This window comes from Chlamydotis macqueenii, chromosome 28, assembly GCF_036417535.1.
Source record: "Chlamydotis macqueenii isolate bChlMac1 chromosome 28, bChlMac1.mat, whole genome shotgun sequence".
Taxonomy (NCBI): domain Eukaryota; kingdom Metazoa; phylum Chordata; class Aves; order Otidiformes; family Otididae; genus Chlamydotis; species Chlamydotis macqueenii.
The window spans coordinates 3,172,744-3,190,059 of record NC_141583.1 but is presented as its reverse complement, the minus strand read 5'-3'; the positions used below and the strand labels follow the sequence as shown (position 1 = coordinate 3,190,059).

Below are 17,316 nucleotides of genomic sequence, written 5' to 3'. Positions count from 1 at the left end.
TCCCTAAGAGATATTTAAATATGAACTTTCACATTAAACAACAAAATGAAAGTGGTGTGGTGGAGAACTCTGTAAACAAACAGCAGCTAAAACCGCTCCTTTGGTTCACTGATCTTTCTCCTTTTTGGCAGCACATCTTGACTAGATGACAGCTCAAACTGATGAACCTGCCAAGGGAAAATTCATACCGCGTTACAGATTACCGCACGGCACAGACTGCAGCCTACTCCACAGCATTAGCAAGTTTAACATGGGAGAAGCCCACCCTGAACAAGACAATTGTGTGATGCATCAAGCTGCATATCAAGCATCTGGCTCACCCTTGCTATTACCTAGGCACAGAGGCAATGCCCTCAAAGTCCAATTCCACAAGCAGCTGTCAGCCAACACAGTGGCCCCAGGTGCAGACACTGCAGAGCCAGGTGGAACCAGGAGGGCCTTGCACAACAGCAGAGCACTCCGAACCAATGGGAGAGGGGGCTCAGCACCACACAGGCTCATCTTACTGAGTTTAATCCAATTATTTCTGACTTGCACATGTGAAAAGATGACAGTTTAGCCTTTAGCTCTACTGTGCTTTTGATTACTTAAAGCAACTGTGCTTTGTTTAAATTCTAGTATTTAGTTAATTAACAAAACTTTTTTTTTTACAAAAAAAGATACAGCAATAGTGAGCATACAGAACAATCTCTTTTCCACATTAGTGAGTAACAGAAAATACTGCATGACCCTGGAATTAGAAGTAAAAAAATTCTATTCTTCAGTAAGCACTACTTTACAAAAAGCCTGAATCTACTAGTTCTATATTCCAAATTTAACATCTCCACTTCATGAATTTCTTGCACACTCTGACAGCCCTTTTCACATGCAGCTTTCATACACAGGTATTTAACACACAGCCCAGTTTCTCTTCTGGATTTCTTTAGAACGTTCTGCTGATGAATTAATTTTGCATGCTCCCAAGCTTGATTTCCATCAGCCTTTACAAAAATAAGCCAACTAGTAGTTTAGGAAAAAAACTACTGGCAACGACTGAGCTGCACATTATGAATCCTTACAAAACTACTGCATTAAAAATTGATGAAGAGTTTTCTTGAGTGAGGACAGGAAGGGCATGACTTTCCTTGGCCCTAACACTAGTTTCCCTCCTGTTAATTAAGACCACTCATTTACTAAAATGGTAGTATTCAGCCCATAGCTTTTTCTGAGAAGAACCTATCAGTAACCTTGAACACTCACAAGTAAGAGAGATGCTGAGGTCTTACAAATGCCTTCAAGAGCCTCGCAAAGCTGAAGCTACCAAGCTCAGCTGGTAAAGGCAGCAGCAGACAGACACACAGGGGCCCCACAATGCCATCCTCAAAAGCCAAATTCCACACTGAAGACAACTTCTGCTCCACCTGTGCAAGGCTGGAGGAATCTGGATCCCCCACAAGTAGCACCAACTACAAGAATCATCTGCTGCAATGTGATTAAGCAAAGAAATAATGGATTTTTCTTGGTATGAGTGAGTCATGGAGCCAAGGTTAGAATTCTGGCCTTGCGTTTTCCAAGTAAAATCACTAGCAAGCATACAGTACACTGGGCTGGGGATCTCTGCTGGCACGCACTCCCATCAACAATGGATTAAATCAGTGGGGAATCTGGCTAAACACATTCTTCAAGAAGACATAAATCAATCTTAATGAATCTTTCTCAACTTAACTATACCAACATTCAGCTTTTAACTCTTTGGAACATATTTTTTACATTAAGAATCCAAATATGTTTAATTTAATGGGAATTATAGAATTGATAAGAATTTAATTCTGTTAACATGAAATGTATTGAAGCTTAGAGTTTTACTCACTGTTTGAAACAGAAAAAGGCTTAAAGAAAGCAGAAATAGAAAGTACAGAACTAGAGAAAAAAAACAGTACTAACAGTGCTGGTTTGAAATATCTTTCCACTTCTTGTCCTGCTCTCTGACACATTAAGTTTAGACGTCTTACTTGCCAAATTATCAACCTAAAATCAGAAAGTGGATGTTGCCTTGTGACAGAAGTAAAAAAAATATATATATTAATATTAGAGGCTACAGCAGCATTCAATGCTGTAGCATGCAGAAAGCTCTGGCTCTGCTCACCACAGCCCTTGAACTGAAATTTAATTTATACAGGAGTATATCCATTGAAGTCAACGGCACTATTTACAGTCACACGTGTCAAAAAGCCTTGACAGATCAAAGCATCAGTTACTTTTACACAGTAAGTCACTCACAGTTACCTAGGACTATTCTGTTTTGAGAAATCTTAAGGATCTGTGTTTGAAGTAGTCCTCCACATTTAAATTACAGGGAATATAGCCCAAGTAATAAACCTGCATTTTAAGTTTCTTAAATAAGTTTTGGTCTGTCAGAATAAGCAGAGAAATTTCTATTAGGGAGAGTGTTTAGTTATGACAGTTTATGAACATGGAAATTACGTTCCCATTTCTCTTTGCAGTTAGACCATCTGTTTGGTTTGAAAACTGTATCACAGAGGAACAGCCTTTTGTTATTAGTTTTGAGTCCTTTAGAATACTAACCATTTCTGTAAAACATCAGAAAGTAAAACGTAAAGGCATTTTATTGCTGAAAATACTGACTGTGCTAAATAAGCCCTTAGAAGATTACCTATTAATCACTGGAAATAGGAAAGAAGTTTCTCAAAAGGTCTACTAAAAGTTTAAGACAACAGATTGCAGTTTCCATACCTGAGGATTCTGGTTCCCTTCAGCTTTTGTAACTTCTTCTTCACAAGTTAAATTTGGTTCTATAAAAAGAGTTGTTATCTAATAGAGCACTGTTGACAACATACTAGCAGCCTCTTAACACTGTTTTGCCACAAGGAACATGTGCACTTTATAAATGCAGTGAATACATGCTTCAAAAGGGCTCTAATTCTCTATGTACAAGTAATTAACTCCAAGCATTACACACTACATCTTTAATTCCGCTGTGTCCTTTCACAGCTTCTTATTACAGGCACAGAAGAAATGCTTATGCTAAGTAGTACAGATTTACACACAGGATCTTTAGAAGAGTGGGCTTGATCCTCAAACTCGTTTATACACTAAATGCTCATCTACCTTGCAATTTGCTTCCAAGTAATGGCCTCACAAGCCCATTTCCACTGCAGAGTGGGCAAACAGAGCTTCAGGGCCACTCTGGCACAGCTTCTGTGTATTCTGAACCCTCTGCCAGCAGCCGGCTCCCATTTTGTAACCCAGCCACACAGAACCCAGCAACTTTGGCTGCAGTTCCTGTAGCTACAGCTCCCCTTGTCACCACCTGCAGTCACATGAACAGGCCATGAAGAATGAACAGTCAGTTCTGTAGATTTTTTGTTGTTGTTTCTAATCCATGCTGGGTCTTTTTCTAGGACATAGATATAGGCATGAACTGCTTCAAAGTGACCGTGCTTCAGCTGTGGCAATGACTGAGGAATTTCAGTGTGACAAATGCATTTTCCTATGTCTTGTAGTTCTTGTAAATAAAACATTATACCAACTCCATAAAAGAAGAAATTTGCTGCGTATTTGCATGGTTTTGGAACTTCTATCAATTTCTAAAATCACCAGATAAAGCTTTATGTGCTTATTCAGTTCTGCAGCCTGCTAGCATCACCAAGATAAAAAACGCTGATCTACATGTGCTGTTTCCTACACATCTCCATGATGATTTCTGAACAGCATGGAAATGTTAGCTGTTTTTACAAAGTTGCACATTTTATTTCTGGAAAAACCAACATTACCATCACTATTTAAATATACAGCACAGCCTATTCAGTGTTGTGTTGAACAACACAAGACTCCAACCTGTTTTAAGAAAAAAAAATATCCAGGCTCAACATGCTTTGTTCCACTGCCTCTGCAAGCACTCAGACATCATGGTAGCCCCAACGCACTGCTTGTCGTGTTCAGGTTGGGAGGACCAAAAGCATCCACCACCTCTCTGGGCAACCTGATCCACTGTTCCACCACCCTCAGTGTAAAACACTTTTTCCTAATGTCTAATCTGAATCTACCTCCCTCTATTTTAGAACCATCACCCCTCATCCTGTCACAACAGGCCCTGCTGGAGACTTTATGCTCATCTTTCCTGCAGCCCCCTTTAGCTACTCGAAGGCTGCTCTAAGGTCTCCCCGGAGCCTCCTCTTCTCCAGGCTGAACAGCCCCAGCTCTCTCAGCCTGGCCTCACAGCAGAGCTGCTCCAGCCCTCTCATCATCTTTGTGGCCTCCTCTGGACCCTCTCCAACTGTTCCACGTCCTTCTGATGCTGGAAGTTCCAGAGCTGGATGCAGTGCTGCAGGGGGGTCTCACCAGAGCAGAGGGGGAGAATCCCCTCCCTCAACCTGCTGGCCATACTCCTCTCGATGCAGCCCAGGATGCTGTTGGCCTTCTACTTCTAGTTTCTCTAAAACTTTAAAGGGACACTTCTGCTCAGAGATGTCTGAGGACAGAGTTTGCTGTCTCATGTTTTGAACTGGAGACAGTCTGGATCCACATCTTGGAGCACTAATTAAAAACAATGGAGTGCTTCCAGGGTGTGTTTCTGGTAGCAGCTGCTGTCAGGCTAGTGTAGCCAGGACAGTTATTTTATTTGCACTTCTGCATTCAGAGCTTACAGCAGAGGACATTTATATGACTGTAAACAAACAATGAAAAAACTATATTTATAAATGCTAAGAAAAATCCAACAAGATGGGTGCTGCTGTTTTTCATCAGAAAGGATGAGCAGGTACTTCCTCATGTCCTGCATAGGAAGAAGAGCATAATTGTTTGATAGCTTTGCCTTGCAGTGTTAAAGAGTCCTCAGAGTACTTCTAAAACATAAAATTTAATTTATACTCTCTGCAGAACTCTCAGTTCCAGTTACTTATTGAAGTTGTTATAGGAAACTTTTTAAAAAATAAAATGGAAGTAAATGTTTTTGGTACCTTCTTGGGAAGCACTGCTTTATAAGCTTCCACCTGGAATTTGCTTTTTGCTGCTACTCACATTGTCTGCATAGTTTTACATTAAAAGATTTTACGGTGTTAGGATTTTACTTGAGGAAACTGAGTTTGCTGAGATTCATACTAACAAAAGTGCTTTGCTAGAACTTTCACCTATTAAAGCTAAAGTTTAAAAAGTTCATTTGCAATTATCAAAAGTCCATGTACACAGTAAGAGAAAACAGCACACAGGTCCAGAGTAAGCTGTGAAAGCAAGCAGCTAGGATAGGCACTAAAACAGCCAGGAGCACAGTCATCATACAACCACTCATAAAACAAAACATTTTGCGAGATAGTTACTGATTGTATCTGGAATAGCAAGCCACAGTACCAAACAACTCCCTTTGTACTGAAGTGCTTGCATCATACAGATAGGTATTTTTACATGGGTATCATTCAGCCTACCCCAACGTAAAAATTCTTCTGTGTACACAAGCCCAAATGGTCTCGATTCCTCCACAACCACACAGACTGAAGCACGTAGGAATTGCAGAATCAGACCGTGGTCCTACTGTAGTCAGAGCTCAAGGATAAGTCAAGAACACAATACCTCCACAAGCTTTATGTGGAAATTAAATATAGTTAGTGTTAGTAAAAACACACTAACAACAACAATTAAAAAAATCAAAGTTTGTGTCTAAATACATAAGTCAATAAATTTAGCTTGTCTGATAAAACAATGGAGTAGAAGACCAGATTTTTAAAACAGAAACATAAAAAACATGCATTCGTCAACCAAGTGCTGCACAGAACAGAGCCACGATAGAAAATAAAGGCATAACAGTGTATGTGAAGAAAAGAGAATGTACATTTGAATAGCAGTCTACATCAGAAAACTGAGGTTTTGTTCTAGTAGCATCAGGAAAGAGGGACAAACTGAAGACACTTGAAAAATAAACATAAATGTTACCTTGAGCTTCTGAAATATTTACATTATTCCTATCTTCCACTTTTTTATCCAAGACAGGATCTTCCTAGATTAAGAAAACGGTCTGTCATTTATTGCAGACAAATAAGGAAGACAGTTTGTATTCAGATGTTTCAGGCCAGAGTTTATTAGATGGATTCTCAGTGGAACAAACTGTATTGAAGTAATTGAATCTGACATGGAATGTACAGACTAGCTCAGTATTAATTATTAAAGCAAGCACACATTCAATTCACCTACCAGACACCTGTAAAAACCACTAAAATTGTAACATTAGATATTGAAAGAAAACTATCCGTGCATCAATTACACATTCCTATTGCCTGTGAAACTGCAATTCAGAGGCATCTGCAGATTTAGGGGGCCAAGCAGTTTATTTCCATCCTATCACCTACAGGCCTCCTTAGTAATGCCAATTAAGGAGGAGGGGTCAAAAGCACTGAAGCACACCTCCTCCTCACCTATGGACAGTATAAATCAGCATGTTTTAACGTAACTAAAGGTATTTGCTACCTGCCTCAACTGCCCCCAGATATATGTGCCTCCAATTGCTGAAGTCTGCACAAGCACATTCCCAAGAGCTGTCTCTTGGCACTCTAGCATCAGCAGCGAGATGCACAAGTCTGTTACGCACTCATGCCTTCAGCAAACGTCACTGTGCTTTTTTTTCTAGGCAGATTTCCCCAGGGGAAAATCCCAACACAGAAACAAGTTTGTTTTAACATTAGCTGTGGCATCAGTAGCTGTATGTACAAGAGGATCTCAGAGCAGATTTATTGCCAGTCAATACTGTCTCACTGCAGCAGCTCCCTTAGGACTGGTACAGGACATCTCCAGGGAGGCTTCACCTGTGTCCTGTGCATGGAGCTGAACAAATGGCACCTGTACCTACAGCACAAAGCTGCCCCTCTGCTTACAGAATCATAGAATGGTTAGGGTTGGAAGGGACCTTCAAAGGTCATCTAGTCCAACCCCCCTGCAAGGAGCAGGGACATCTCCAACCAGATCAGGTTCCTCAGAGCCTCATCCAGCCTGGCCTTGAACGTTTCAAGGGATGGGGCTTCCACCACCTCTCTGGGCAACCTGTTCCAGTGTTCCAAAACTCGCATCGTAAAACATTTTTTCCTAATTTCTAATCTAAATCTACCCCCCTCTATTTTAAAACCATTACTCCTCATCCTATTGCAACAGGCCCTACTAAACAGCCTATCCCCATCTTTCTTGTAGGCCCCCTTGAGGTACTGGAAGACCGCTGTCAGGTCTCCCCGGAGCCTCCTCTTCTGCAGGCTGAACAGCCCCAACTCTCTCAGCCTGTCCTCATAAGAGAGGTGCTCCAGCCCTCTAATCATCTTCGTGGCCCTCCTCTAGACCTTCTCCAACTGGTCCATGTCCTTCTTGTGCTGGGGGCTCCAGAACTGGACACAGTACTCCAGGGCAGTCTCACCAGGGCAGAGGTGGGAAAAAATCCCCTCCCTCGACCTGCTGGCCACGCTTCTCTTGATGCGGCCCAGGATGCGGTTGGCCTTCTGGGCCGCAAGGGCGCATTGCCTGCTCATTGCCTGCTCATGTTAAGCTTCTCATCCACCAGCACTCCCAAGTCCTTCTCCTCAGGGCTGCTCTCAATCCATTCCCCGCCCAGCCTGGATTTGTGCCTGGGATTGCCATGACCCAGGTGCAGGACCTTGCACTTTGCTGGTTGAACTTCATGAGGTTGGCACGGGCCCACCTCTCCAGCCTGTCAAGGTCCCTCTGGATGGCATCCCTGCCTTCCAGCGTGTCAACAGCACCACACAACTTGGTGTCATAAAGTCCTATCCTCCCCAGTCTCGCAGAGACAAGACTACCAACAGTGCTGCTGCTGCTGACAGGCATTATACTGATGCACTTATTCAGTACTGCTTTAACAATGACAGCTGGATAATTGAAGCAGTAGAATTAAAGCAAAAAGGTACTGAAGACATGTTGTCTTCCTTAAATATATCTGGAAACAGATACATTTTTCATTAATGTTATACGTTACAGAGTTTTTCATTAATGTTATAGTAAGATATACGGTAAAACAATTAATGGCTCTTCTCTAAACTATAAATCACAAAAAATTCAACCAGCTACACAAAACATTTGTGCTCTTACATTCATATTCTGGTTCTCTTCTTCTGGATCATCTCTGTCTACTCTGAGCACCTGGAGAGGCATATCAGTTTCTCCATGCTTTAGGATGCTTTTATCAACATTTTCCATTCGTTGTTTTTCAGTTGTAACTTTAACTTTCAGCATATGAAAAGGTGTTGGCACTTCACCCACATTCAGATACATAGGCTCCCCCTCAAATATCATCCCCTCACATTCACCCTCCTTAAAACCAGGAGGCTGGTAATCAGATGGTGTAACTGCAGAAAAGAATTCATTAAATGTGTTAGAATTAAACATGTTCTTGTAAAACTGATTTTAACTTGTACAGTGAAAAGACTTTTTCCCCTTTAAATACAAAGAGCTACTCCAAAAAAAAAAATCATGTGGAGAGGGGAATATTCAACTTGTACTAAGTGAAGTTCTTTTCCCCCGTACACAACAGGCAAAACCGAATTAAAGCAATTTGAAACAATTTATACACACAGAGATGAGCTAGAAGCTCTGATTTTTCCTTATAAAGCAATAATACATTCTGAAACCACAGTAACATATTTAAGTAGTCATCCAAACTATAACTAGTCTGGCAAACATGTTACATCCTAACATACTCAGGAAAACTCAATTTGTCTTTAAAGCACACCAAAATCCTTAATCCAGGGATGTCAGTGACAAGATTGTGTTCCTACAGTGAGATCAAATCCATTTCCCTTGGACTTTAGAAACTGTCATGAGAAACAGACACATGCAAAATAGCATCATTTAACGAGTCCCATCAGCCATAAAGATTATATACTAAAATACTTCTTTGAACTGTTTTCCAATGTCTGAACACAGATATATCAAGGTAATATGGAAACACTACCTTCATCATAATAAAACAGCTTCATAGTCAGGCAAACATCATTTGGTAATGGACTCAGATTTTGCATCAGAACATAAATCTTGCGAATGAGGAGGATGCTTGCTTTCTTGGTGTCTGCACAGGCGATTGTGGAATCACTCCTTTTACTACTAAAAATGGACAAAGTATTCATTTTTTTTAATATACAGAGTAAGCTGTTTCTAGTATTAAGATACATGACTGTAACAGACTATGAACATCAGAAGCAGGCATCACATTTATTGGTTAATGCCTGAGATTACAAGCACTGCAAGTGACCTGCATGTTCTCTGCCCCTTGGAAGATAAATCCTGAGCCAGGGGCATCATGAAAGCATTATGATACAGCCACTGCAACCAACTACTGTACATTACATAATGCTTAAAGAAAGAAAGTAGGTATATTTGAAAGCCCTAATTCTGCAAAGTCTTATGTACTTGCTTTCCCTTAAATAAAACAAGTAACACTATTGATTTTGACAAGAAAGGTACGTGTGCCTCCAACATTTCCATGCTCCTGTTCTACCAGCAGCTGACCCAACCCTACCTTACAGCCACTAAAAAGGCTCTCCCTCTGCTCCCCTTCTCCTCACAGCCACACAGCTTAGAGAGGCACCCGAAGACCTGAACAGCCAGTGCAAGGCAAGCAACTATGAGTTATTTCATTGGGTAACCCTGTCTTTTGGAAGCACACCCTTAACTGTGATGGTTTCAAATGTCTCCCCCCTCTGCAGATGGTTATCTCCTTCCCTGCAGGGTGTCAAAGAAGTAGGCTCATGCCTTATATTTTCAAATTAGTCCTGCATGAGTTTATGCTAATATACTAAGGCAACCCGGTGTGGCTGAGGGTCACATTTCCCTCTACCAGTGGGGTTTCTGGTTTGGGGTTTTTTTGTTGTTGTTTTTTGGAGTTTTTTTGTGTGTTTTAGTTTTGTTTTTACACATGACTTACAACCTCTTTGTAACTCAACTTAGCCCAAAGGACCTAGGTCTGCAGCACTGCATCTTTTTTTTTTATTTAAAAAGCATTTTACACAGGAGGAAAGCTGGTAGAAGTTTGTCAGGTATGAACTTGCCACATTTTAATAACTTGTCTTAAAATAAGACATTTCCTTGCAGCTGTGACTGACCAACAAACCCCTACAACAGAAGGCGGCTCAGTGGAGATGGGCAAGGGTGATGCGTCCATGAAGCTCAGGGAATAACACAGGGCATCACTGACCACTGCTGTTGCAAAGAATGCCGACTTCGACTCAACACACAGGGAACCTCAGCATGGCCTTCAGCTTAGATAAATAGCTATGTCAGTTGAGTGAACCAACCATCCAATCACAGTTGATTGGATCAACTGGTAGTATAAATGTAAATTAGTTCATTAAAAGCATGCAAATGTCTCCTTGAGTTCGGCAGACCAGTATGAGGAAGTGGATATGTGGCTCAGTTCAAAGAGTATAAAAACTAAACAACTAACAAAAGAATTCCGAAGAAAACAATAAACTGGAGTTGGTGTCAACCCACATATTCCTTCCCCACAACTGGGGACACCCAGCATCATGACAGTAAGCATATTGTAAAGACCAATAACATGAATCCTATTGGTATTGTGATTGAATTGCATATCGCAATAGCTATGCTCTAAGTGTAGCTTACATTTGTACTGCGTTTTCAGTGTATTTTGTATCATCGCTGCTGAATGAGAAATTCCATGTAACATCAAGTATCTTCAGATAAGTACATCTAGGATTAAACATTCCACCCTCCACACATGGAATATCTTAAAGAACCCAGTCAGACAGTACTGGACTCTGACACTAAGAATCATCTTTTGAGTGGATATTTTAAAATATGAGCATAATCTGACAAAATGATTCACTGTATTTTAAGAATAAGTCTAAGCTAACAGTATACACTGATAAAATTAAGTCTTAAGACTCAGAATTTAAAAAAAAGAAAAACAGATAAAATCCAAAGTTCTAGCATTCAGGTGTATGCAAATAGACTGTAAAACCACAAAGCAGAATAAAGTCACAGTGACAGTACCTGCTGAAATCCAGGAGTGGCCCATTGTGAGTGTACTTGAATTTGAAGTGGTAACATTCTGTAATTGTCTGCAGACAAATCCAGTAATTATGAAATTATCATCCGTCAAGCAAACTACTGCTGTTTGTCTAGTAATCTATTAACCTTGAATTTAAAGAAAATGATAGCCCAACTCCTGTATGATCCACTTAGAAGCACCAAATACAGCTTTCTAATGCTGTAACAATTAACGCCAATAATGTATAACTGTCATCAAATAAAAATGAAGACTGTATTCTCTCCCAGGAAACACAATGATAAAATATTTTGAAACATCGGAGTAATTTTTTAGAATGAAATACTCATTCAAATTTTAATCACTATGAAAATATTTCACACACATACCAGAGACATGGTGACACTCAACAGTTAGTCAAAACATACCAAGTTTTTCCACAAAGAAGTTCCATAAATTTGTTATTCAGAGTTAGGACAATGCATCTTTATGGGCATTTAACTCTGCAACATAACTTTGGGTTTCTTGTGCCGGCCTGAGAATAACCTGACATTAGATATTCAAAGGCAATTCACTCAACAGCAATTCTGATTAGCTCTAGTGATTCTTACATTTGATATTTTAAGATGCTCTTTTTTAAAATGTGCATTAATGTGAGTGTTAAGTACTATTGCTTGTACACACGTTTCACCATATCCATACTATCATGAGTCACCCAGTAAAATATCCTAGTAGATTTACCTGAGGATCTTCTGGATGGGTACAGACCTGTATTTTTAAAGTCAATATATAGAAAACAGCATAAGAAACATACATATCTCTATGCATCTACCTTAAAAAGTGTGTACCTTACTTTTCAAGGATACTTACTGCTAGGACAATCATTCTCAGCTGTCAGAAAGATAATTAAGAGAAAGAAAATAGAACATTAAATGTATTTCATAGCCCAGCTTACGAAGCTGTTTTGTTCTTCTAGCTCTGGAAACCAAACAACTAAGGCCTGTTTGAAGAGAAACCTCTTCATTCACTTAACTCCTTATTGTGTAGGGAAGGACTTACTCAACTGGCAGAAGAAAATTCCTACATATCCCTGACGTTTAGTGTTTCTGTTTACAAAGAACATTATCCTGAAATGTCTGTGCATTCCACATTGTAGCTAACTGTTTTAACATACTAAAATACCCTGATCAGAAAGTCCTGTAACTATACTGGCAGCTAACAGATTTATACAAATTAATGTTTCAATACATTTAAAATACCTAAATGATCCTGGAAGACTTACATATTTCTTCTGCAACGCATCGTAGCATCCTAACATCCTGCAAAAATCAAATAATATTGTTCACCTACTACTAATTTCCATTTGCTTTGCTTCTGACTAAACAAAATAGTTCCAAAAATGAAGTTCTTGTGCTTAGCCTTGTTATTATATCAAAGCAATAGAATAGCAGAATAAGTATTATTTATCTTAGTAGTGAAACAAGCAGTAACTATCTTTGTAACACCAAATCATCCTTACCTCTTTGCAGAATAAGTATTATATTTAAGTAAATAATTTATCAGTAAAGACATAATGCAATTGTATGCCTGTCATTTTCAAACACCTTCTAACACATATATTCATCAATCAGTTTATAAATAAGTACTTTAGCTGAACACTAACAGCTCTGAAGGACAAAGGAGTTATCTTATTGCCATTATTTAGATGATGCAATTTGCTTTTTATATAACATGCAAACAACAGTCAAATAGTGAACCAAAACTTACCCTGATTTTTCTTCTAACAATTCTTCTGAATATAGTCAATGAGCAAAAATTGGTTTGGGTGTGTACATGATGCTGACTTTAGAAAGGCTACTCTCCTGTAAACTCAAACAGGTAGCACACCCTTCACACAAAAACCAGGGAGCTTTTCCTTGCCAGCATCCACAGCCGGCCACACCAGTGCCCTTGCTAATGTTTCATGCATGAGGAAAAGGCAAAATGCACTTGGCACCACTTCAGTTTTCCCTACCACAGAAGATCAATTAAGAAATTCCAGGTTACAGTAAAGGAAGCCATTTTCTCTCCCTCCCTCCCTCTTAATGATGGCACACAGACAAAAAGCAGATGACAATTTCAACTTTAACATTAGAACTCAGGGCTACATCCCTGAACATCTCAACACTGACAGTAGCTGCAAACCCCCTCTGCTGAACGCAGCATCATTTCTGATGCCTCATCTTGTACTACAGGCAGTAAAAGTGTGAAAAGAACAAATATGGCCTTTATAGAGGTAACAAAAAATAGGAATGTGTACACAGTATAAGGTCTTTGCCTCATTTACTCTTTTCTGAACAGCAAGTAGAGCAGCCATGAACAAGTCTTGCAGTTATTGTGAACACAAAGAAAATCAAAATACCTCTAGTCTCAAGTGACATACTTACACTCAACTGTGTTAATGTACAAGCAGACAACTGCCATTTGCAGACACAATTCTGCCTTTGTATGTAAAAGCCAACAGTACTTTCTTATACAAGTCTGACAGCAAGATCTTTAAATTCAAGATGCAAAATACTAAGTAACACTGCATCTCCTGTTCAACTAGAGAGGAACTACTGGCTAGATTTTTGCATTTTATGTGCGCCCCTGAGCACTCATATACACCTACAGAAACGAAATGTAAATTATAATCACTCTGTAAACAAAGATTTGTGCTCTGCTAAGCACTAAGTTGTAAGCTTTTCTAGAAACACTACTGTGCAAGTCGTAAACACATACATTCACAAATTTTGACTTTCCATTTTAAAAAAAAGTTGTCAACATAGTAAATACTATACACTAAATGCACTGCCTGGGCAGCTGTTCACTCACAGCAAGTGACCTTTTTCTTTTTATCTGCAAACAACTAGAAAGGTATCTTTCAGAACTGCCATCACCTAATTCCAGGGCAGGGGAGCTGTAACTACATACTCTTTAAGGTCCCTTCCAACCCAAACCATTCTATATGATTCTACGACATCCTAAGGAAGTGTTATATATGCACTGTGATTAACATACCATTTCACCAGCTGAGTAGAGCCAGGGCAGTTCTTGTCTTCCCTCAGAATTTTGACAGAGACATCTCAAAAAAAAACCAATATATATATATCCATATTTACTTAGGACAAAATGCAACTATGTTACTAAGAAAGTCAAACTCATTCCCTAAAAGTATATATCAAAAGCAAACTAAAGTTAACATCACCAACAGGTGTAGGCATAGTTCTAATTGCTGAGTTAGCATCACTACCATCTAGCAAAATTCAACAATTAAAGTATTAGTGAAGTTTCCATTACAGTCATTGAATATTGGCTATTACCTTTAATTAGGGTGGCTTTGAAAACACTCCTTAACTCCCTAACAACCCTATGACAATAGATTTTGCAAAGAATCATGAAGACAGCCCATTACCATCCATGTATCTCGTTCCATAGGCACTTTCAGGAAAGATTCCTCTCAGATACGTAATGCAGGAGACTGCTACTGCCAGAAGCCTCTTCACTAACATCAGGGATTGCTGTTCAGTAGATATTTTGTTAGGAAACACAACTGCACTCTGAAGATTAAAAGAAAGAAAAGAATTAGTCTCTGTCCACAACAATAAACCTGTACAGTCTTACAATCTGGTCCAATGCTTGCTTAACATTTTAATTTAATTCAGAAGTAGGACTTTCATCATTTATAAGACTTGTAAGTTAAGACTCAAAATATTTTGCTATCAAGCATCTTTATTCATAGTTAAAAGACTGAATTAGTCTGTAATTTTCAAGTGAAGAAATATTACAGAAATACCTAATACAGTCTACCCAGTCTACCTGGGTAGACTATTTCAGCTAAAATTCACTGATTTTTCCAATTCAAATACTATCCTGCGCTGAAATACACAAGAAAATCATACCACACAACTCCTTTGCTTCTGAGCAGTTGCCATTTTACAGATACTCTTCTGTCTGTTTTAATAAAACATCTGCATTAACACACATATAACCACCATTCACAAGTGCACACAAGCCCAAACTGCAGTTATTCACCTTTAACAACCACATACCTGAACCTATGACCACTTCCTGCACAATTAATCAATTCAAATAAACCCCATAATTTTAAGGAAACAGAGCAAGACAGTTCAGTTAATAACTGCCAGTATTAGATTCTTGATTTTCACACCAGCACAGACTTCCCCCAAAGCTGCAGCATGCAGTAATTAGAATACTGTGTGCCCATTTATAAGAAACATGAGCCCTTGAAAGCAATACTCTGAAGCGCTAACCCACATCCAGCCTTATGTTTTCAAAAGACCCCAAGAAGAGGTTCTCCACATTTAAGTCACCTCCAGGCTCAGGTTGTTTTCCTGTGTAATCTAAATTAGTATTGGAGAAAAGAGAATCCTCTCCTGTTATTCTTCTTGTTGAGTCACATTTTCATTAAGCCTGTAACCCTCAGCACTGTGAGCCTGGCTCCACGAGACAAGCCCTCCACACTATCTGTAAAAATTAGATGCATTCACACTTAAGGACATGGAAAATGCCTCCCCTAAGTAGGAGGCTGGCCCTGGACAATGGAGGGAACCAATCTCCCCCTCAGCTGAGCCTCCACCAACCTGCCTGATCTCAGTACCTCCATGAAAAATGAAGAGACCCTTGCCTGCATTATTACCCCTAGAAAAGACAACCTGCCTCTGAAAATCCTGAAAGCAGGGGAAACCCCGCAGGAAATGAGGAACTGAACACAACCCTCACTCCCGGAAACAGCAAACACCCACAAACCCAACAACCCCTCAAAAAGCACTGCCACATCCACCCGCTCTCTCCATTTTTATAGGGCAAGGGGCCGTGTGCAAACGGAGGGGCGGGCTCGGCCTCCCGGTACGCACCGCTGAGGGCCGTGCGCAGCGCCGCCGCGCCAAATGGGCCCCCGCCCCGCCCGGCCCCGCCCCCGGCGGCGGAGCTGGGTGTGAGGTTCCCGATTTTGCGGGGGGGTGAGAGGTGTGCATCGCCGCTTTCTTAACTGTTTGAGCCAAGTAAATACAAAAGTGATTCACAGCAGCTGTTGCTCGTGAAACCATTTTTAAGCCAGCATGTAGGCTTCACGTCAGTGTAATTTAAGCTTAAATGTAAAGAAAAAGTTTTAGTGAGGTTGCAGTCTCAACAAATAGTTTATACATTAAGACCTTTTTCCTTCAGCATTGGTTTTACCTCCCTGTTCGATGCAAGCGCTGCGCTCGATCCCAGGTTGTGCCGTGTGGGTGCGATGGCAGCTGTAAGTGCCAGTGACAGCATCTGTATTTTGGTGTCATCATCACCAGAACTTGCAGCAGTGTGAAACCACTGGCAGCAGCTCTTTTTCCTTCCCACACTTGTGGCAGCAGTGGGATGCTCCATATCCACTGTTCCCAAATCACAAACAAAACAAAAGAGCAGCTGGCCAGGGTGAAGGACTCAGTGGGACGATGGGAGGCCAGGACACTTGGCCTCCAGAGATGCTGCCTTCAAGGAGATCAACTCCACAGGACGCTCACACATCAGGCTGCATGTCCCGGAGCCTTCCTTATTTCCCTGATTGGCACATCTAAGCATTCCAGCTCAGGGTTATCCCTGTCTCTGTGGAGGGGAAGACAATTGGGTGAGGAGAGCTCGCTGTGCAGCCAAAGCAGGTGAGCAGTGTGAGCACAGAACAAAGAAGAAACTCTTCCTGCACTCATACCGACTCACCCCGGTGTGTATTTTCAGACTGTTCCCACAATATGCAGCCACAGAAGGCAGCACAAAGAAACTCCTTTCAAGAGCCCTGAATTGCCATTGCCTACTTCTGAAGAACACAGGCAGACAGGTTGGATATGTAATATGGATTTAGGCAATTGTTGTGTCACTTGATTGTAGAAAATCAAGCTCGGATATGTTAGGAGAAATAAGTACACTAAAAAAATATGCTGATACAGATTCAGAGCACATCTCTTACTGTGGCTTATTTTCCCATTCAATTACCTATTTTGGGTATTGTTCATCTTGGAAAAGGAACTGTAGCCCTTTTCAAAAGTAGTTCTTTGATGACTTAGTCATAACAGAACGACTTTCTGGTTGCACCTGTAAGAACTGTTGACAGAAACTGGAAAAAGGGGGAACACGAGAGAGAGAAGACCATTATTAAAAAAAAAAAAAAAAGACAGATGACACTAACTGCTGCTGTTGCATTTCTGGGTTCCTGTAGAAAGGACAGTTTGTATTTGGGCTGAACAGGAAAAGAAAACTGGAAGCATCCATGGACAAAAGGAAGGAGAAAGAAGAGAACAGAAAAGCAGGAAAGG

At 40.4% G+C, this 17,316-nt stretch overlaps 1 protein-coding gene across 1 annotated transcript; it reads right to left on the bottom strand.

Annotated features, from left to right (window-relative positions):
• Positions 1 to 30: 30 nt before the first annotated feature.
• HORMAD1 (HORMA domain containing 1) lies at positions 31 to 14,957 on the bottom strand. The gene is made up of 13 exons (XM_010129666.2): positions 14,911 to 14,957; positions 14,424 to 14,568; positions 14,030 to 14,093; positions 12,273 to 12,309; positions 11,861 to 11,881; positions 11,732 to 11,758; positions 10,996 to 11,063; positions 8,939 to 9,087; positions 8,077 to 8,333; positions 5,926 to 5,989; positions 2,734 to 2,792; positions 1,924 to 2,007; positions 31 to 167 (listed from the first exon to the last, which is right to left on the bottom strand). The coding sequence occupies exons 1-13, from the start codon at positions 14,941 to 14,943 to the stop codon at positions 87 to 89; spliced, it is 1,089 nt and encodes a 362-aa protein (XP_010127968.1). The 5' UTR covers positions 14,944 to 14,957; the 3' UTR covers positions 31 to 86.
• Between the last annotated feature and the right edge of the window lie 2,359 nt (positions 14,958 to 17,316).